General features: G+C 42.3%; 1 protein-coding gene across 2 annotated transcripts in view; it reads left to right on the forward strand.

The window, feature by feature from the left end:
- SAMD12 (sterile alpha motif domain containing 12) overlaps positions 1-18,315 on the forward strand; it is a 183,361-nt gene extending 165,046 nt beyond the window's left edge. For both annotated transcript variants that reach the window (XM_064646189.1, XM_064646181.1), the window contains exon 5: positions 9,607-18,315. In XM_064646189.1, the coding sequence (XP_064502259.1) occupies positions 9,607-9,629 (23 nt within the window). In that variant the 3' untranslated portion in view covers positions 9,630-18,315. The remainder of the gene's footprint in view (positions 1-9,606) is intronic.
- The last annotated feature ends 3,024 nt before the right edge of the window (positions 18,316-21,339 follow it).

A 21,339-nucleotide genomic window follows, 5' to 3' on the forward strand; every position in this document is an offset into this window, starting at 1 on the left:
GCAAAGAATCTGAATGATGAATGAAAGTCTTTTTCCTTGATATGACATTTAGCCCAAAGCTCCTCTCTTTAAAGTGACGTGATGCCCTTCTGTCTGACTTTTAAAGGTCAACTTCTACCTGGTATTGAATTATTTTCTGCCACTAAGTACATTGGTTCCATCCTTGACTTACACTGGATATGCCCCTGCTACAGCACCTGAGAGCATGTCCCAGCCCTGGGTGCTGGATGCCCAGCCTGGCTGCTGATGACTGCTCATGAGGTTGAGGATGGAGACTGCACCATCTTCCAGGCATGGGCTTCCTTTGGAAGGAAAACCGGTTTTACAGGCAGCCAGAGCAATGTGGAGCACTCCAGCAGGTTCTGTAAACTTCCCCACAGGACATGGTTGATATCACTTAGTTTTGACAAAGGGGAACATTACACAACATCTTGCTTGGGATGGCAGCAACCATATACAGCATCATCTCCTCAGCACGTGGTGTGCTCTGTCACCATTTGTATACATTTCTGTGCAATCATATTTTCAGGAACATGTGTGTGATGCAGAATGAGACAGAAGAATATGCAGGTGCTTTGGATAGCCTCCAAATTAAAATGAGAGGAAAGGGGCAAATCAAGTAAAGCACAATTTGCAACCCATCAGAGAATTTCTGTGCCGATCAGGAACTCCCCAAAACCCTGAATGACTGAATAGCTCATGCATTCTGAACACTGACTAGATATTCTTTGTTTTGTACCTGTCATGTTTTCATGAATTACTTGTTTTCTTCGCTCTGTGGTCAATACAGCCCACTTAATTTCAGTACTTGGACTTCATGCCTGACTTAAGAACTTACTTGTTGCAATCTGCCCATCCTTTGTTTATCAAGCCCTTCTGACAAGGCAGCATTACTGGTATTTAGGGTCTCTGGTGAGTATACATGCAGATACAGTCTTAATAATCACCTAGGGGACTCTTCAAATGTCATAGCTTGTTTTGATCTCTGTAGTTCACTTTCCATCTGCCCAGAGAGAGTCATGAAGCCTGATGTGCAGAGTGGTGAGCCCTCTCTGCTGCCTCCCTTGTCACAGCATCAGTCGCAGGGTGGAAGAGGATCCCTGCCTCAGATGGGACCTGCCCTCACTGCAGCTCTCTCCCTGAGCTTGGTCCTGCAGCTGGGAGAATTATACCAGGAGCCTTTGATTTGATTTTATTTTTAAAACAGTAGTGGTGTACGCACCATGCTAATTTTTCTGTAGACCTTTCTGTGGGTGCTTGGGAAGACTAGGTTGCAGCCAGATTGATGACGATAAAATGGTGACTAGTTTTTTCCTGCACAACCCAGTGGCTGTGGAGGGCCATGCTGGATTGTAACTTTGATGATCCAGAAATTTCTCCTTCAGACAACAGCCAGTAAGGGACAATTTCCAGATGAAATCAGACTTTCGGACAGATTTGGAGAAGGCATCATTGGAAGCATATTGAGAAGTCTGCACAGATGAAAAAACCCACACTTTGCCATTTTTCTGGTCCTGCTTGTACCCCACTTGTAGCTCCAGCTTCCAGACCTAGAGTATGTATTCCATAAGCCTCCTCAAACCCCCTTTCCTTCATAGGGTTTCATCTAACTCAGGAACCCCATATGGCTCTGACAGCTTGAAGCTCTTGTTGGGGATACAGGAGCTGGACAAACAGCACCAGTGCAGCCTTGTAACTCTCTTTGTGCCTAACTAGGAACTGTAAAACAAGGCTGTGTCTTCTCACTGATGTATTTTGAAATTGAGGCCTTTTTTTTGTGTGAAATAGTTAGACACTGTGTCCATGAGAATAGCAATAATTATTTTCCAGATGGAGGCTGGACATTGTTCATTAAATGAAGTGGTGGGGCACATGCTGAACTGCAAGAATAAAGCAAGTACCAAGTGCTACAGACAGAATGCCCTTTCTCTGCATTCTGTCTGTTTGTGCTCAGAACAGTGTAAGGGTCCTGGGGAAAACACAACAATAACATGATGTGATAGTAGAGGTAAAGGGTACATATTGATTAATTCCTGCAAAAACCTATTAAATAAAGTTGCTTGTTCAACAAATTAAGGGGTGAGAACTGGTTTTGTAGGCTTCATGGTGTGTATTTGCTTTGTTTTGTGGTAACTGTGTGTGTGTGCATATGTGGAGTCTTTTAGGTAGTTTTAGTAGGTATAATTTCCCTTTTCACTTGGTTAATCAATTCACAGAACGGAAATTTTTGTTTCAGGAAACTCACAGTGAATATCTCCCTAAACGTGGATAGTTTGTTCCACCTATTAATCCTGCATAAGCTCTGCATAACCAGCAAGGGAGTTGTAGCTCCAGAGAGTTTCCAAACCCTTTTGTTCTAATACTTTGATTTTTCTAGTGAAGTCTTTGCTTTCATCTGAGTATGTTTCTTAACTTATTGCATATTTGACTGAGGATCCTAAAGCAAGTAATAGGATGATATAATGCACAGAACTAATTCCCAAATGCTACTGCACATTTATGAATAGGGTTGGCTTGAAAGTACCCTGCAGAATCTGCAGAAGAAATATAAATACAAGTTCTGGGTGATGATCAGAGCAGCCACCAAACCACTGCGAGCCACTGGGGACTGTGTGGTTAAGCACCTTATGTGCATGGTGAAGATACCACTAAAGGCAGTGTCTTTTTTGAGTTCACTCAGTTTGTGCAGTTCCTGGTGCTTCATATTAAACCCCAGTCTCTGGAGACGAAAGCAATAGATATGCAAAGACTCACAATGCAGTGCAAATGGCTGTACAGAGCCACAGCATGTGGAATGCCATTCATCTGTGACAACCTTTTTCACTTCCTGCAGAGCACCCCACAAGGACTTGTGAGACCAAGAACTGATTACAAGCAGTCAGTGAGAGACATGCATGATAAGGCATAAAATCAGCAATCTCATATGCATTTTCAGTTTCAGACAGCACCAGCTGAGACTATCAGACTCCTTAGCATTACATTCTTTAAAATCTTTCTGCTTGCTACAGTTTAAGTCTCTTGAGCAGGATGCTGCTGGACAGCCAGTTCACTGTTCACAGTGAAGGGTAAGTGTGCACTAGATCAAGAGAATTCTTTGAAAGAACCTGTAAGCACTAAGGAAGCAGTTACACACACTTTTTCAAAATATTTTAACTGCTTGTTAGTTCAAGGAAGTCATTATGATCCGTTGAATGCAAAAGTGTTTTTCTATTTTCTTTGAATGCTTGCATCAGCAGGCGGGTGGTGGGATATATGAAGCGTCTTGGGTTGAGATGAGTTAACCACTTTGAAAGAAGAAAGAGTGTCTCCTAGGATTTTTCCTGATTTTTGAATCAAACTTCTAAACTCGGGAAATTTTCACATGGTGGTTAGGCACAGGCATAAAAAGGACATAATTTCTTGGGACAGATTTTTGTTCTGAGGTTTCCAGATTGCACTGTAAAATCAAGTTCAGAAGGTGTAAAAGCCTTTTAAGATATTTTCTGGAACAAGGCTAGAGTGTGAGCTCAAGCCCTTTAGAGAGTTGTCCACCAAGAAGTCTAATTTTTGAAGGAAGGGGCGAGGAACTGAAATTCCTGCATCAATCATCTGTACATGGAATCAATGTGTCTTCATTTTGTTTAACTTAGTAAAGTTGCTGAGAGATTTGCTTTGGTAGGGAAGCTGGGGTTGTGCGTGACTTGTGAAGAGACTCTTGACTAATATGACAATTTGAGGGCATTGAATAGCTTAGTGAAACACATTTTGGACAACTGCATTTTCAGCCCATCCTGTGTGAACCAACTGTGTTCCACAGAGCAGCTGTGATAACCTCTGACTAATTGGCTTTTCAGAAGGTTACCTGCTGAGAGCATCTGCCATGACATCCATTCTCCCAGAAATGTTTCATCTCAGAATTGCCTGATGCAGGCTGTAGAGCCCAGCATCACAGGCAGGAAGTGAGTTATCTCTTCAGTCAGAATACAGAGGAAAGGATTTGCCTGACCTTGTTGAATGTTCATCATCTGTCTTTAAACTCTGAGCATCCTGCCTAAGAAGTCTTTTGAAGGCCATCCTGAAGCCTTTCCTGAGATGTGCCATTGATCCAGACAGTGAATCTGTGAGCAAACCAGGATTCCACATACCCACATCCTCAATGACTTATCCTGGCTTTCCCACAGTGCCAGGCAGTGCCAGGCCCAGGCAGGCTGTGCACAAGCTGAATGCCAGCTGCCACCTCAAAGCCCTTGTGTGGACCTGGGACCGCTCAGAGTGAGCAGGGTAGCAATACCTAAATAACACTGAGGAGTTTATTGCATGTAAAGTCATTCTCTCTCCCCTAGATCTCATACAGGAATATTTATTCAGGAGCATATTTGTGGTGATATTATCAACAGATATTAAAACTATATCCAGGAGGATTAAGAGTACCTGCTTGTGGAAGCAAGTTGTCCAGAAGAAGAAAAAGAAATCCTGAATTTATCCTTGCAGAAATAGCAGTTCATGTGTCGGCTGCTGTTTGTTTTAAAGACTCTGTATTTTCAGCTTTTATAATTATTTTGCATGGCTTCATTAATGAGTATGGAATGCTTGGGATTAGGATTACTGTGTTTGATGCTCTAGGTCTTGTGCTCATAGATCCACCTTTTCTGTCAAGCTACTCAAAAACCAAAATCTTGGTTTCCTGCTTGGCAATCAAATTAAAAAATCAAAGTAAGAAGAGACTTCCTTCCTTTTCCCCTTGGTATTTTTCCACCGTATTGACAACTGCATTTGACAAACAACATTAAGTAAACTTCAAGACTGTATCAGCTACCTGTTCTTAATAATGAGGGGGAAATCAGGCAAGTCAGACCAAGACATGACTGGTTGGGAATCAAAACAAAATTGACAGTCTTATCAAAAACCATCCACAGCTCTGTATTCTCTCTCGGCTGCTGGGTGTTGCGTTCAGTCCACTGATTAATGTGTCACCACTTAACACACGGGCTGCTGGGCTGTGACACGTGCAGGGAGGCAGTTTACTGTCTCTGTGCAGCCCTGAGGCCTGACTTGGTGCCTGTACAGGACGGAGCTGCTCCGATGGGAGGAGGCGGCTGGAGCTGGATGGAGCAGGCTTCTCTGTGCTGGCTCCAGCTACACGCCTGCAATAGTTTGAGGTAACCTTGGATCTCTGGCATTGTTGACTCTGGTTATCAGCAACCTTGTTGGGTAATAAGGATGTGCAGCAATAACTGCATTTACCTTCAGGTTAAAAGAACTGGTGCTATTCTCCACCCAGAACAGTAATGGGAAGGTTTAGTGATAGAGTGAAACCAAACGTTGGTACAGTTTCAGTCTCATCTGACCTGGGGTGAATGGTTCATGGCCTTGCCAAGGCTGCCCCATGGCAGCACTTCCCAGCTGCTGCTAATCACCATGGTGACTGATTGGGATCAGTTCCCCAAGCAGGTATTTTGCTTTTACAGTAACTTCCATAAGCCTGAGAGAGACACCTCATGCTCTCATACCTCAGTGGTAATAATTCAATGCACAATAAAGAAAAGGATAAATCTACAAATGGGCTGCCAGGCATTTTCTTTTATCAGTGTACAAAATTCTTCAAAGGTAGCAGTATCTGTTGGGGGCCCCACAGCTGGACACAGACATGACCTGGAGTATTGTGTCCATCTCTGGAGTCCCCAGTACAAGAAAGACCTGGACCTGTTGGAATGAGTCCAAAGGAGGGCCATTAAGTTGATCACAGGGCTGAAACACCTGTCCTGTGAAGACAAGCTGAGTTGGGGCTGTTCAGCCTGGAAAAGAGAAGGCTCCAGGAAGACCTTATAACACCTTCTAGTACCTCAAAGGGGGCCTGCAGTGATGCTGGAGAGGGACTTTTCACAGGGTCATGTAGTGACAGGACAAAGGGGAATGGCCTTAAGCTGTAAAGGGCAGGTTTAGGTCACATATTAGGAAGAAGTTCTATACTGTAAGGGTGGTGAGACACTGGAACAGATTGCCCGAAGTTATGGCTGCCACATCCCTGGAAGTGTTCAAGGCCTGGTTGGATGTCACTCTGAGTAACCTGATCTAGTGGAATATTCCAATTCCCTGCCCACAGAAGGGGGTTTGGAAGTAGATGATCTTTAAGGTCCCTTCCAACCCTTGATGATTCTGTGAACACTAATTAGGAAATAGCAAGATGCAGCAAGTCTGCAATAATGTACAGCATATTATGTCTTAAGTGACATGAGACACATGAAATGAGATACCTGTGGCCTTTCTAACACAGGAAAAATACTACTAAATGTAGCTGTGAATGCAGTTTTTCACAGACTCCAAGGAATAGTTGGTAGATGGATGTTTGGAAGTAGGCATTTTTCATTATAATCCCATGTTTGAAATATGCTGACTTTAGAAATATATTATAAAATTAGTTTCAGGAGAATAAACCTAGCAGAGATAATAGATGCTTGTTTCCTTTATCGGAATCCCTCAATTATGAAAATGTGACAAATAGGTAATACCTCTAGGTTGACGTGAATTAACATATGTTTAAAATGAATGTAAAATATGTCCCTTTCTCAGTTAGACAAAAATCACACAGTACAGGTACTCAAACACTAAAATACATCTCTGGCTTTGAAATTATTGTTGTCTTGCTACAGCAGCTTCTTGAAAATGTCATGTGAGATTAGATCTGTACTCCGTTGTGTTGGTAAGCGTACAAACCCCCTGCAAAGGGCAGTCTTTGTTCCAAGAGCTCAGGCAAGGTTTTCAAAGACAACTGCTCATTTGTGACACCTTTTATAAAGATCTTACTTTCAGAAAGAACTGGATATGTACTGTTAGAAGACCAGAGTCCTCAGAGGAGTCTCCAGCTGGGCACCCAAAATTATATAGGTAATGAGGAAGAATAAGTGCTTCTAAAATGCTGTCCTCAAAAGACAAAGTGAGAAGAGTAGAAACAGGATAGATGACCACTAAATCCTCAGTTTGCTTGCTCTAAAGAACCTGACAGAATTGCTACTATTGCCTTGCTCGGTGTTGCCAGTTGTATCCTGACACCTCTGCTACGTGTCCTGCATGGCTCAAAGTGGTTGTGTTCCCTCTGCAGTGTGGACAGAGCTCAAGTTGGGATCGTCCCATTTCTCCTCATTCACGAGTTTCTATCTGAAGGGCCAGCTGACTCATTTCAAACTTAAGTACAAGTACAAGCTGATGGCTGAGACAATGTGGATGATTGGAGAATTTCAGCATGAGTGCAATCCTGAGGCCTGACCTGATATAATGAGCCAGTTCACCCATTTTATTTTAGTCTTGCAACTCTGTGGCTAGGCAAGGTATTTTCCATTGCTTGGGAGAGCTTTTCAAATTTTCCCTTCTTTGCAGCAGATAAGCTCAAAAAAAGTCCTGTTTCTCTTTTGTGAGATGGATCTCTGTTGATGCTACACAGGTAGGAGACATCCTGTAGTTCACCTGGAATCAAACAAATTTGAGATGAGGTACCAGTTTGCTTCTCTCCAAGTTTAAAACCTCCCCACAGATTTTCCCTTTACCTTCAAACCTGCTTAATGTCACCACTGCTTTCTTTTCTGTCCTGAAGGACACAGTCAGTTATCTGTCTAGACTAGCTGAAGGCTCAAAACCTTTGCTTTATTCCATGGAATTAAACGGTTGCTTGGTCCCAAATGTGAGTCTTTCTCAGATACCTACTGACATGGGTATCTCATGTAGAAGGTGGCAGTAGAGAACCTGGAGATTAAAAGCAAAGCAGCTATAAAAATAGAAATGAAGAATAGCACTGTAATCAGGTAAATATGCCCACATAAGGAGGGAAATAACTGAGCAGACTGGTTGTTATTGCTCCTCTATTTCATAGGGGATATTTACACTGAGGGGTCAAGTGTTCATGGCAGGGTGTGGGTGGGTTTTTTTAGTCTTATGCAACATGTACTGATTTATCATCCCATCCTTTGCCTGCTTGATCAGACCTTCATGTCCATTGCTACAAGAGTTTGGGGTTGGGAGAAGCAAATATGGGCAAAGTGACAGCTTGGCAGAGCCAGTCAGCCCACACTGCACAGAGAAGAGCCCACCAGGCATGATTTTGAAGGAGTGAGAAGCAGAAATCCACTGCCAGCCTGAGTTTCAGCTGATGCGAATGCTGCCTTGGCAGCATCAGTATCCCATTAGCTTCACAATTTGGAATCTATCCCAAAAACCAGTTCTTCCCACACATACAGACACATACTTTCAAGAAAAAAGCAGGATATCGCTGGAAAGGGTGCAAAACCCACCCTGGTGAGTCCCATCCCAGCACTGCCCTGGGCAGAGATGGGGTCCATGAAACTGGTGATGGGCGAGGGCTGTGTAAGAAACAAAGCTGCGTCCCAGAACATTTTAGTGGTGGACTTGGCAGTGCTGGGTTAAGGGTTGGACTTGATAATTGTGAAGGTCTTTTCCAACATAAATGATTCCATGATTCTATGAAATAACATGGTGAACTTGTCTCTGCATGGCTCCTTGGCCCCAGAGGCCTGAGTCTGTGATGGGTTTACATGCATTTACGTGCTACGGAGTGAATAAACAACTGAATGTGCTTCAGCCTGAGCAGTCCTGCATGGGCACTTGTCTCCTGTTCAGAGAGGCAGAAGGGGGAGCACAAATCCCCATCAGAAAAAATGTACAATCATAAAAATGTTTAGGTTGGGAGAGGCTTCAGGAGATGGTTTCAGTCAACTGTCCTCAGAGCAGGGCCACGTTAGGTTGTGTAGGGCCTTATCTGGTTGAGTTGCAAATATCTCCATAGGTGGAGGTCCCACAGCCTGGTCAGGTAACTTGTTCCAAAATTTAACCACTCTTACTAGGAAGATTTTTTTCCTTGCATCTGACTGGAATCTCTCTTGTTGCATCTTATGTCCATTGCCTCTTGTCCTTTTGCTGTACTCCTCAAAGAAAAGTTTGAGTGAAGAAGAGCAGAAATTACAAGTAACCTCCACATTCTCTTCCTTTATGGTGTGATCATGTTACACCTTTGCAAGGGCTTTCAGCACAGAATAGCAGCCACCAACATTGAATGTACTGAACTGCTTTTAGCAGAGAAAAAAGAAACTCTCTGCAACCCCCCTCATTATCTTATGGGTTCTGAAGGAAGGAAGGATGTGGGTGAGCTGTTTTCACATCTTGTACACACCAATGGCCAATTCTCACCATCCTGGCCAGCAGAAATGATCGGGGAATATTAAATCCTACTTCGGCATTTGGCAGAGCCTTTCCAGCATTTGGCTATCAAGCCTTCAGTAGTTAATGCAAATCCAACCAAACAGAAGAGCCTGCTCTCTGGGACTCAGACTACAGGAAGAGTAAGCAGTGCTTTCACATGAGGCAATAAAATTCAAGTAGGATTTGTTAAATCATGCAAATGATTGCTAGTGTGCACTTTATATTTATCTAAAAAATTGATTAAGCACTGAGTTTTTTGTTTGGTGAGTAAAGTTGATAAAAAAAAGTACTAGGGTCACAATATATATTCTAGGAGTACATTTACTAAGCTCAAACCTGACTTTTTAAATTTTTGGTGAAATACATGATAATGTTCTATACTCACTATCTGGTTTTGAATTCCTCTTTTGTTTCTTACAGCCCCAGCAGAGAGCTCTCCATAAACATCTCCAGCCTCTAAAGCTGCTGTCCTGCCACTTGATATGAAAGTGAACTTTCCTTCATGAAAAAACCACAATAAATGGCGCTGCCAGAAAATGACCATGGAGGATTGAAGACAAACTTGAAGTAAAATCAGCAGACTCAGATGATGCATTCTGGGAAGACCTGGTTTGCTGTGGAGTAAAAACGTGGTGCAAAATATCCAGTGCTAATTTGTTGAAAATGGTCATTTACAGACCTTTATCTGGAAAATTTCTTCCAGTTTTCATCACTGTGCATAACTTTTGAGTTCCCTTTAGGGGACTGTCTATGCCCTTCACTAGAAGTCCTGTTTTAGCATGGCAACTACTGGATTCTTTTATTATGTATGCAGATGGCATGATGTTTTAGGAAAAACTTACAGCAATTCTCCAATCTCAGTGGATATGTTCACAATATTACACCCTGATAGGAATGTAAACGTCTTGTATGTGTTAGTTTTGCAGTCTAATGGTATTCTGTTAAACAATATCAGCACTTCATATGTGCTTTCCTCACAGAACTAGCACAGTCCATATATATATATATATAATGGTCTTTTTTTAAAATACTGAGGATATGTTTCAGTATTTGTGCTGAGACTGCATCCAAACTGAAGCCCACTACTATCATCCCTTCACCAATTCACATTAGATTGTGTAGGTAGATTTGCACGTGGCAGAGATGTGACTTCTTTTATCAAGACTTAGAGAACAGCTGTCACAGAGGTAGCCAAGAACAGGGTAGGTTGAATGAGCTGTAGGACACTGTGTCTGCTCTCCCTCTAATCCACCACATATCAAAGGTTCTCATTTCTAGTGTGCCAATGTGTTTTCTTACTCAGAGAGGGAGAGGCAAGGGAGAGAGCCTTTCTCAGAAATGTGTGTGACCCTGGGTTTGGTCTACAGTAAAACCAGAATAAACTGGAAGAATTCAGGTTCTTTATGCTGGCCACCATTTATGTTTTGGGCAGGGCTGGGGAATCATAGTCCAAACCAAACTCTCTGAAAGAGGTAAAGTGTAAGATTATACTTCTGAGGAGCAAGACACTCCCTTTGGAGAGGGCAGACTTCTTCATTAACTTTTTCCACTTTCTATCCAAAACAGTATTTTGGTAGGAACTGGGAATAAGCAAATGGTTCCAATAAGCCTTTCAATATACTGTAGCAGGCTCAAGACTGTTACATTCAATCTGAACGTTGTTTTCTGTTCAGTCTCTGAATGGCTGGCCTCATCACTGGTTGTATCACAGCTGGCTGTGGTACTGTTTCTTCAATGGGGACTCAGTTGAATTAATGTCTGTCCCTCACATCAGGACCTTCGTGACATACTCTTTATAATGAACTGATGTCATCAACATACTGAGGGGGCTTATCTATTTGTTCCTTCTTTCTTTGAAATCAAAAGTAGCTTTATTTAAAGACTGTCACTCTCTCCAGCCTGATAGACAGGTACTATACAGTTGCTGTTAACATTTATTCCAAATTGGGTGAGACACAATACTGGTGTGAAGATGCAGTGATGGAGAGAGTGTGCAGCTAGAATAAATCAAAGGCAACTTTCTAGAGGAAGCTCCTGTGTTAAAATTCTTAAAAACTGTTGTGCAGTTCATTGGTAGAGAATGGAAGGTCAACCACTGAGGGTGCCTGTACAACAAACAGATAATTATCTTCAGGGTTTAATTTTTTTCAGATGGTTATGGGCTTAGGTTTCAGCTCTCCACCCATCTCAGATTCAGCATGTTGGATACTTCTACAGTATTCAGTCCAAAAGAAAATTATTTTTACTGATGACCAGGATTTTCAGAAGTCAATAGTGATTTCTAATGGTTTGGGTCTTTCCAAATAGAGCTCCCAAGAATTAAAAAGCAGTAAACTTCTACATTCTCTTTCTGAAAATCCTAGTCCCCAATTTTAAATTAATTGGTGCAAAAATTCTCCTTAAGACATGAGAATCTTTGCCAACAGCGACATTTGCACTTTTTAGAACTTTTCATAGGGTTACAGGTTGGAATCTGATACCAATAGAGCCTGTCTTGCACATGGCACAGGTCCACTGTAAGCTTCAGCGAATTTTACAGCTCTTTCTGCTACAGGTTTTAAAAATGCACTCTGGCAACTGTCATCAATTTCACGTTGGTACAGCAATTAAAAAATAAAACACTTTGATTGATATGTTGTATTAAAAGGAGAATGCTTTACTTCCACAGTAGGAATTCTCTTATTTTACTACCCAGTGAAAAAATCCAGAATAATTAGAATGATAAAAGAAGAGTTTATCAGAGAGTGTTATCTTAAAAGGGCGTATGAGAAGAAGTTGTGTTAGGCAGAGAGCCACTAGAAGCTTTTTTTGTATCAATGTTAGTTTTGAACATCTTCCAGTATATGGGCATGAATTTAGATGTGTGCACTTCTCCTGTTAAAACAGTTTGTTTTAAAAGCTTCCCAGGATTTTAGCTATGGTGACCTAGAAAAGCAGTGTTATAGGCCCTGAGAAATGTGAAAATCAAGTCCAGATCCTTGAGTAGCCAAACTCGGTGAGAAGTCTGCTGTAGGTGCCTATTGGACAAATCTTTTTAAAGCTGGTGTAGGTCTCCATCCTGCAGCCAGCCTATGCATGTGGATAACTGCAAGCATAGTTCCCCTGAGCCCTGTGACACTTCTCACGTGTATAACTGTCTGCCAGAGCCATAAGGAAATAACTGTACTTTTTGGCTTGTATTTAAGTATTCATTGTGTTTGGATTTTTTTCATCACTGTTATTCTCCCAAAGTAGGCCATGCTTCCTCAGGGATATTTATGGAATTGTTCTGCATCTCCTGAACAACTATCTGGATCCCAGCGTATTCTTCTGAAAACTTTTTAATATAAATAAACACGTGGGAGAGATTTTTGTTGTTATGAATGGGGGCAGGTACTGTGTTCTCGGAAAAGCTATTGAGTGCAGACAATCAAGTCTATTGCATTTTTTATGCTGAACACCTTATTAATAGCAGACATATCCGCTTTTGCCTGGGTCATAGGAACAGTTCAGGGGAAAGAATGCTTTATCTCCAGTCAATAAATCATTTATGTCGAGAGTGCCAAAGACCAAGTCAACATGAAAGGGAGCAAATAAGTTATTCCGACAAAGGAAGTCAATTTAAATATGTTCAGAGCCATTAGTTCGGTGCGAAAGAGTGGGAGACTAATGCTATTTTCATCAAGCAGCCATTATCAGCCCTGTGAAGATAGATAAATTCACAAAGGCCAATGCTGCTGTTACATTGATCACTAGTTATTACCTCTGAGACAAGGCAGTGCTGCCATCAGGACACTGTTCCCCTGTGCAGACCTGCAGCCTCCTCCTCTCCCTGGCGCCACACTTGCCTGGGTTTTTTTGTGTCCAGAAAAGTTGCAGCATCAGACCCCACTATGAATCCCTGACAGAAGTGCAGCCTTTCCAAGTGCTTCGAACCATGAGAAGTCCTCCACCAGAAACCTGAAGGAATTGCTCACTCCGGAAAGCACGCTGCAGCTAAAGGCATCCTTTGCACTGTTTTGTTCCTTGTTTTTTTTATCTGTGTGGCTTTCTGTGCCTGAACACCCACTGTTTATTCTGTTAAGGGAAATGCAGCCTTCAAGGAGGGGAGTTTGAAAAAGCTCCACAAGCTCTTTGATTTTGCTTGCCCAGATGCGTGGTAATGCTCAACCAGTAAGTTCATCCCTCCCTGTCTGTTCTTTAAGGGTAAGTGTTGTCGCTTGGCAACAGATGTAACATTATTGAGGAAATGAAACCATTAAAAGTTATACAATTCTGTTTTGGTTTTGCCCTTAACTTTCAGAAGACTCCAGGCCAGGCCCCAGTAGACTCGCATTGGTGCTACTCCGTCAGTGTCTCCACAGATGTGTCTCTCAGTGCCAGCCATGGATCCAGGACTGGGGTGGATTTTTTTGTCATCGCCAAAATGAACCTCCCTCCATCAGCCACAAAGCCACAAAATCCGTGTTATTCAAAGTAAAGCAAAGTAAAACCCTGAATCTTTCACATTGGTCCCCTTTAACAGTTGCCATCTCTGCCATCAGAGTCTCCTTGAACAGCCCCACTGCAGGACTGTGCTGCAATTGACCCTGGTATATATAGGCTGTGGTCAATAAGATTTTAATTTAAAAAGAGAAAGTCCTTTGGTATAATTAAAATTGATGGGTGAGGGGAAATTATTACCAGCATTACCTGCAACCTCCTATAGTAAAATTCAGGAAAGTAATCTGGAGTGCATAAAAAGCCACCAACATAGTGTATGGGTGATTAGGCAGGCTCATGAGGATAAATCAGCAAGGAAGAAAAGTAGATGTTTAATGAAGGAAGCAAAAAAAAGTATGGGAAGTCAGTGGCAAATAGGTTAGGGTTGGTTAGACCAAAGGCTTTACACATATAGTAATAAATACCATCATAGCAAAGCTAAGTCTGATGTTAGACAGGCCCAGCACAGTGATTGTTCACAGTACATTGAAAACCCAACAAATAGTCGTGTTTTGTATTTGAAAGCAGTAGAAGGAGGGAGTCAAATTACCCATTAAAATGTAATTCCTCCTATTCCATCAGTAATTACGGGTAATATTAAGCAGCAACTATCCAAACATAATTTTAAATTTGTAGAATCATTAGCTGAATCCAAAAGTGAAGGAAAACTTGACTAGGACTCTTCAGAACCAGAAAGCATAAAAGAAACTTCAAATGACACCAAAACCACAATAATTCAAAAGAATGAGAGGTTTGATCCAGAAAACTATAGGCTCATTAGCTTCCTATCTGTCTTAGGCAAAGTCATGGAAAAGTTGATATAGCATAATCATTAAAGCAATTAAAATTTGATAAAACCCCCTCCAAATTGAGAAGCATGGGGAGTATATCTGGAATGATACAGTGGCTGCAAAGGTGCATTAAGTAATCCATTCAACATCAGCCCCAGAGATGTTCTTGCCAGCTGGGATGTAGGACCTGGCAATAGTGATGCTATTCCAGTTCATTTGGTTACTGTCAGTCTTTCAAAAAGGGTATTGACAACTTGGAAAGATTATTTTCAATAGCTCCCAGTGTCATTCAAGGGCAGGAAAACAGGTCTTATTATAGTGTCAGACTAATGAAGCTCAAGCTATTAATTTATCAGAGGCAATTTGAAGAGATGACTTGATCTCTGTCTGCAATCACAATCTTCTACCTGGGCAGGGAAGTGCTGTCTGAGGACAGGTACCTCTTCTGTTTAGAAGAAAAGGGAATGATGTGCTCTACTGGTTGGAAACTGATTTCAGGCTAGAAATTAAGTGCAAATACTCAACAGGGAGGATAATTACTGGTGGAGACAACTTACTTAGTTATCTGGCATGTTCTCCATCCCATAAAGTCTTTAAATGTATGCAAAGTATTTTTCTAAGTCAATAAGCTCTACCTCAAACTGAAATCCAGGCTTGGTGCGGCAATTACTGGATGAAGTCATTAGGCATATGTTATGCAAGGATTAGACTAGATCATCAGATGTAATTTATGAATTAAAAATACCTTGAAGTTTCCAATATTACAAGAAGGCAGGGCAACCTATATCAGGTTTTTGGGGGTTTTTTTACAAAATGGTCTTAATTTAAACAGCTTTTATGAAGAGCTGTGCTTGCTAACATTCGGTACGAGCATGAGTAGGTCTGCTCACAGTTTTAAGGTTCTGCTGCACATAATTAAAGGAAAAGAACTGGACAAGAAAGGACAACAGAATCCTTGGACACACTGAGAAAGTCTGTTGCCTTTCATTAATAGCAGCCTGGGATAAAATGCTGCATGCAAATGATGGGGCCATGTGGATGTGTAGTCTGAGCAAGCAATAACATCTGTGGGTTTGCCTCTTAAGGAGGTAGGATCTTGCTGGCAAGAAACAGATTTTCCTGCCTTCAACAACTGGCAGAGAAGCTGCAGTGCTGATTGAGAGGGCGATTGTATCTCTGTGCAGCTGAGCATGGTACACAAGTTCCTTGCTTCAAACACAGCAAACTGTTCTGCTCTCATGACGAGTCCCATTGGAGCTGGTTAATAAAGCCCTGGAAGTGAAATGACATCAGTGGGATTACCCAGAGTAATGACAGCTGCTCCCAGCAGTGGGTTTTTGCAAGATTGGGCCCCATTACCATCAGCTGATTTGAATGTTGTACTTTAGAAATAAGCACTGGACTACTCAGTGTCTGATTCCGGTTTCACAAAACCGCTGTCAATAGGTGCAGATGTGAAACTCTGGAGCATCTTCCAAATTCTTTACCAATCAGTGGGGAACAGCACGAACAGGGATGTGCAGTATGAAGAGTAAACAGTTCACACAAACAAGAGAAACTATAAAAGCAATACTTACTGCAGATTGGTATTGAATCAACATCAAGAAGCTAAAACAAGAATGAGCTAGCTACAGCCGTAGCTAAGAAGGTAAAGATCTTTGGGGATTCTTGCTCTAATCCAGTGTGAAATCCTAAGAAAATGAGTTTGGGCTAGATTTATTGTTTAAAGAACATCAGTACATGCTTGCTGCCTGTCAAATAAATTCTGAAGAGTCACTGGCTTCGGTGTGTGATGGCTTATGAGTGTCCTCACACTGCTGAGACACTGTGCGGCTCTGGAGGGGAGCGTTCCATAACCGGCACGGCTGGGATACGGCTGGACAGGGAAGAAGCTGAACTTGCACATGAGTGGAATTGCCAGCATTATTATAACACAACCAGGCTTAGTCTGAGAATGAGATGGAAATCTCCTTTCTGATACTAATTCCAAATATATCTAAATAGTTTTTCAGAAGAAAAAATCCTCTGTAGCTTCTGTTACATCTCTAATCACATTCTTTCTGTTAAGTAACTTGCCTTGAATTTATCTATTTAAATATCATAAGTCACTAAATTAAATAGCAAAACACGGGGTTTTCTTTTTAAAGCAGGGAGATTGGTATTGCAGCAAAACAGCTTGTAAGCAATTAGAAGCTGTGCAGGGGAGGAAAAAACCCAACAATTTGTCCCATCAGATGCTTAGGGGACTTGACTGGTTGATTGACTTTGTTTCAATATTGAGAGCAAGGTTTTACATCTAGACAGAGGCTTTCCTTACTGAACCAGACTTTGGTAAAGAAATGTTGGAAGTCCTCTTGGCACTTCTTCTGCATCCCTTGTATTCAAGAGGCTCCTTCTCTGTGCTTCTTTTGAGAAAGGTAGAAAAGAGATTAAGTGACAGTAGAGAAAACACAGAGGGACAGGAACTTCCAGCCTGTGCAGAGCACCTCAGCATGAGACCCAGTCTCAGCCTTCTGCCCTGACTCCAACACTGCTGATGGAGGGGAGGAATGAGGCCATGCTGGGCTAACCTGTGAGTGCAGCCTGGTGTCCTTTTCCACGCTGCTCTCTTGCAGCCATTGCAGGAGACATTACCTGGCAGAACTGGACAATGCTCTGGCAATGGGAATGACCAGCATTTCCACAAAGAGGCTGCATGCTCTGACAAGAAGACTCTGAGCTGCTTGTCAAGGCTGAAGAGGCATATTTTTAAATTTCTCAGAGTTATTGCAGAATCTGAAAGTATCAGGGCCATGCTTTGGGATGTGCTGGGCTTTGTTTTCAGCTTTGCAGCTATCTGGACCTACCCCACAATTATTATTTCTTTTTCACAAGTGGGAGTAAGATGTGAGGAGTGCCTGCCTGGCTCTGTGCATCGTAAACCAGCAAATGGGCTCTAAATTTGGGGTACTCTGTTTTGGAGAGTTGAATTTAAGGTGGCTTGAACGTGACCCTGAGGAAAGCAGGTAACTGACAGCTGGAATTGCGGCCACACCTGAGTTGTCTCCAAAGGTTGCCCTCAAATGAGCAGCCCATGGACAGAATCAGATGCCAGGCTGTGCTGGTGCATCAGCATCGGCCACTGATGATGGACATGAGCTGCAGGGAGCAAGTGATGCTGGGATCAAGGTCCTGGGAAACCTGATCCAGGACAGCTGGATGCAGAAAGCTTACTGCAAGCCCATGGTTATGCTGTCTGGTCAAAACAGTCTCCTGAAGCCAGCAAGTTGTGTCTGGTCCTGCTGCCTTTGGAGTCAGTTCTGGTTTACTTTCACTAAAGAAATATTCTAAGCCAGTGAACTCCTTTTAATGTTAACTTGGTTGATAATCTAGGAAGATGCCAGCACTAATGCTTAAGAAGTGACACACTGTTACTCCCAGTACATCTGAACTTTTTAATGATGGAGCCAAATGAGGTGGCATGAAACAAAAGTGTGCCTTTTTGTTTGATGTACTCTGCATTTCCCTAGGCATCCAAGGTGTTCACCTGCACAGCAGTGCTTTTTTCCGAAAACAGAAATTATCATGCAATCTAATTTTTAGTATATGAAGTGGCCATCACTGTTAATTCCACCTTACAGTTTTTATATTTAGTCTTTAATTCCTTCTGTTTTCAACAATCAACAAAAAATAAAACCCGGGCGGGAGGGAGGAATTCTTTTAAACAATAAAATTAAAATCAATATCAAAGTTTTTGGTATCTTTGGGCAGAATCTCTGGAAGCTTTGGGTATCTGCTTTATCATTTTGTATATTTGACAATTTTGTACTCTGCATTGTTTGACTTCATTTGTGCATGGCGATGTATTAAAACATGGAATTTTTATTATACAGTAAAAGCACTTTGTTTGATTTAAACAAGATCAGGGATTGGTCCAGTTCATGAACAGGAGGGGAAAAAAACCAGAGGTTTTTGCCAGCAACAACTCTCACCTGACAGTCCAACCAGTCTCATTCGGGCAGTTTCCAGCACCTGAAGGTGGGCAGAGCTTTTTGCCCACCTTCAAGTCTCCTTCCCCAGCTGCAGTTCTTGGGTCTATGCAGTGGTTTGTGGTATGGGGTGCAGGTGCTATCTAAATGCAGCACAAGACATATTACAGAAGTTGTTAACCAAGCAAAGGGCTCTGCTCTGCTGGGCATGGGTTGGGTGTACATCCAGACCAGTTCTACTGATCTTGCTTGATTTACCCTGCATTTAGTAATGGCAAGCAGACATTGCACAGGGTGAGGAAGAACCCTTCACTGCCTTTATTTTGTGACACTCAGGGAATGCCCTTGTCAGGAGTGAAGCATCCTCTAAGGGGACCAAACTGCCAAAGGAGCAGGTACTAGACTGTTTATGGTACAAGGCATTTCACTTCCATCCCACCTGCCCCCATTTATTCTTAGCATTTGTGGCATGTGAGTGATTTAAAAGTCAGTGGATTAGGTAGTTTTTGGAAAAATGCTGAAGTACTGCAATTCCAGCATGGTATTATGCTCTCCATATATGTGGGTTTTTTTCTTTTCAGATATAATTCTGAATGCTCTTGCATTTGTAAGGCAGAGACTGATGACATGTTTTGGTCAAACACACAATACTGGACTTAATACAAAATAACAGAACAAAATTATATAGTGTGAGCTATAACTGACAAAGTCAAGATAAATTGTCATCTTAAAAAAGCATAAATCATGTTTTTTATTGTGATGGGGCTGCAATTTACTGAATTCTGTTTATATCTTTAAAAAGCTTTCTACTTCATAAACTTTGTCAGCGAGAAGAATATGTTAGCAGGGAAAACTCTGGTTTTGATCAGACCTGTGCACGTTACCTCTCAGGCTGAAGAAAATTAGAACCATCATACAAGAAAAGAAAAAGTTGCTGTCAGATACCCTTTTCACCATCAGGGTCTCCGTAGGGGTTTCAGTGGCGCCATACTATTATTACACCTCTGTGTGCTGCACACTAAGATTATTTCCATTATAAACAATATGCCACCTTAATCAGATGCAACATTCCTCCCTGGAGACAGAGAAAATAGTTACTGAAGCTGTGGAGGAGTTTCCACGTGTGCTTGTATGGGTTTTGCATTACAGATCTCAGTGAATAAAGTGCAACTCTAGAAACACAAGTGATGTTCACAGTCCCACCGTTGATCTGGTGTATGTGAAAGAACAAGTTCCCTCACATTGTCTCTTCATGTCCCACCTCCTTATCTGTAAAACTGGAACTACATTTACCTGTCACTGTTAAACCTTGAAACTCAACAGAGGAACTGTAAGTCTTCCGAGAAGATTGTGTTTCAAGTCGGATTGATTTGAACAGACCAGACCCTTTGGTGCAAAAGAGACACCTTATTTGGGAGACAAGAAGATGCCATCCACAGTTCATGCTTATCTGACATTCCTCTCTCACTGCACCCAGGCACTGATCTGTCAGAGTCTCAGTGCACGGTGTGACACTTTCACGGGTGAGGTATCGTCTCATCCCAGTGTTGGTTTGTCTGAGGTCTCTTCCTCTTTTGTGCACTTCTTCATCTCATTCACATCACTGCCTTGTCATTTCTGCACCTGACATGATTTCTTGCCTTCTACTGTTATTAGCATCTCATGGGAAATACACTGAATTACTGCACATGAAAAACACGCTGCCAAATAAAAGTTTTCTTTAAAATAAATGGCACCAGGGCACTGGTCTAAGGAGATAAAGCAGAGGACAGATTGCTACAGGTTTCTTTTAGGGTAGCATGGGGATTAACCTCATCTCCACATCAGTGTTGGAGTGAGAGACTGAAATGGCAGCAAGAAGGATGCACACTGTATGCTAGAAAAAGCTTTCTAGGAAGAGGGATACTGAAGCAGTAGCAACTACTTAAAGAGGTGGAGAACAGCTTTGATCAGCATCACTCAGCAATCCTGACTCTGTGGGAGGGCAGGAGGACAGACCTGTTGTTTACCAAAATCTCTTAGTTCAATTTCCTGCAGGTAAGACTTGAACGGGAAGCAAAGAGTTAATTATCATCACTTTACATTTCAAGTTCAAAAAGGGAAAGTGCCGGATGCTGCATCTGGGATGTGGCAACCCTGGATGTTCATTGTCTCGATTTGAGACAATTTGGAGGGGCAGAGACCTCGGACAGAAGTCTCCTCCCTTGGATTGAATGTGCCTGGTTTCTCCAATACAGAGAGGGAGACCAAATACACCCAGATGTAAGTGAAAAAAATAACTCTTTACCAAGAAGAATGCTGATAACAATACTGATAAAACTGGGTTAAACCAACTGATGAGGAGAAGCCCTGCCTACCAGACCCAATCAAGATGGCAGCTGGCCTTTTCCACTGGGACAAAACACACGTGGCCACAGGACAGAGACAAGACGACCACTTTCCCACATGGTTCACCTCCCCCATGCCTGGAGGACCTGACTGGAGCTGTTGGAGAGTCAGCACTGGCAGGATTAGATACCAGCAGACACCAGTGTGGCACTGGAGTGAGGCTGCAGTGCTGGTACAGGCAGTCAGAGCAGGGCTGCGGACCCCCCAGCCACTGGAGGGACCCACGAAAACCACTGGATTTGAGACTTGGTTGTTGCAATTTCCATGTTTGTTGGTCAAACTGGTGGTTGCAGTCCTGTCAACGTGGTGGTCACAGTCCAGATCCATTGAGGTGGTGGTGGAAGCCCCATCTGGTAAGAAAAGTCCCGTGGGGTACAGGAAGAACAACCCACATGAAGTAGTGTTGGTGAAGTCCAAGTGTTGGTGAAGTCCAAATGTGGCTTAGGCTTGGTGGGAATGCCCCCAGTACCTCCCTTGGGGTGGGGATTTCTACACTGGATGATGTAATATTGGATCATGGCACATTTCAGGAGTCTGAAGATGTC

Source organism: Pseudopipra pipra, chromosome 1 (genome assembly GCF_036250125.1).
Source record: "Pseudopipra pipra isolate bDixPip1 chromosome 1, bDixPip1.hap1, whole genome shotgun sequence".
NCBI lineage: Eukaryota > Metazoa > Chordata > Aves > Passeriformes > Pipridae > Pseudopipra > Pseudopipra pipra.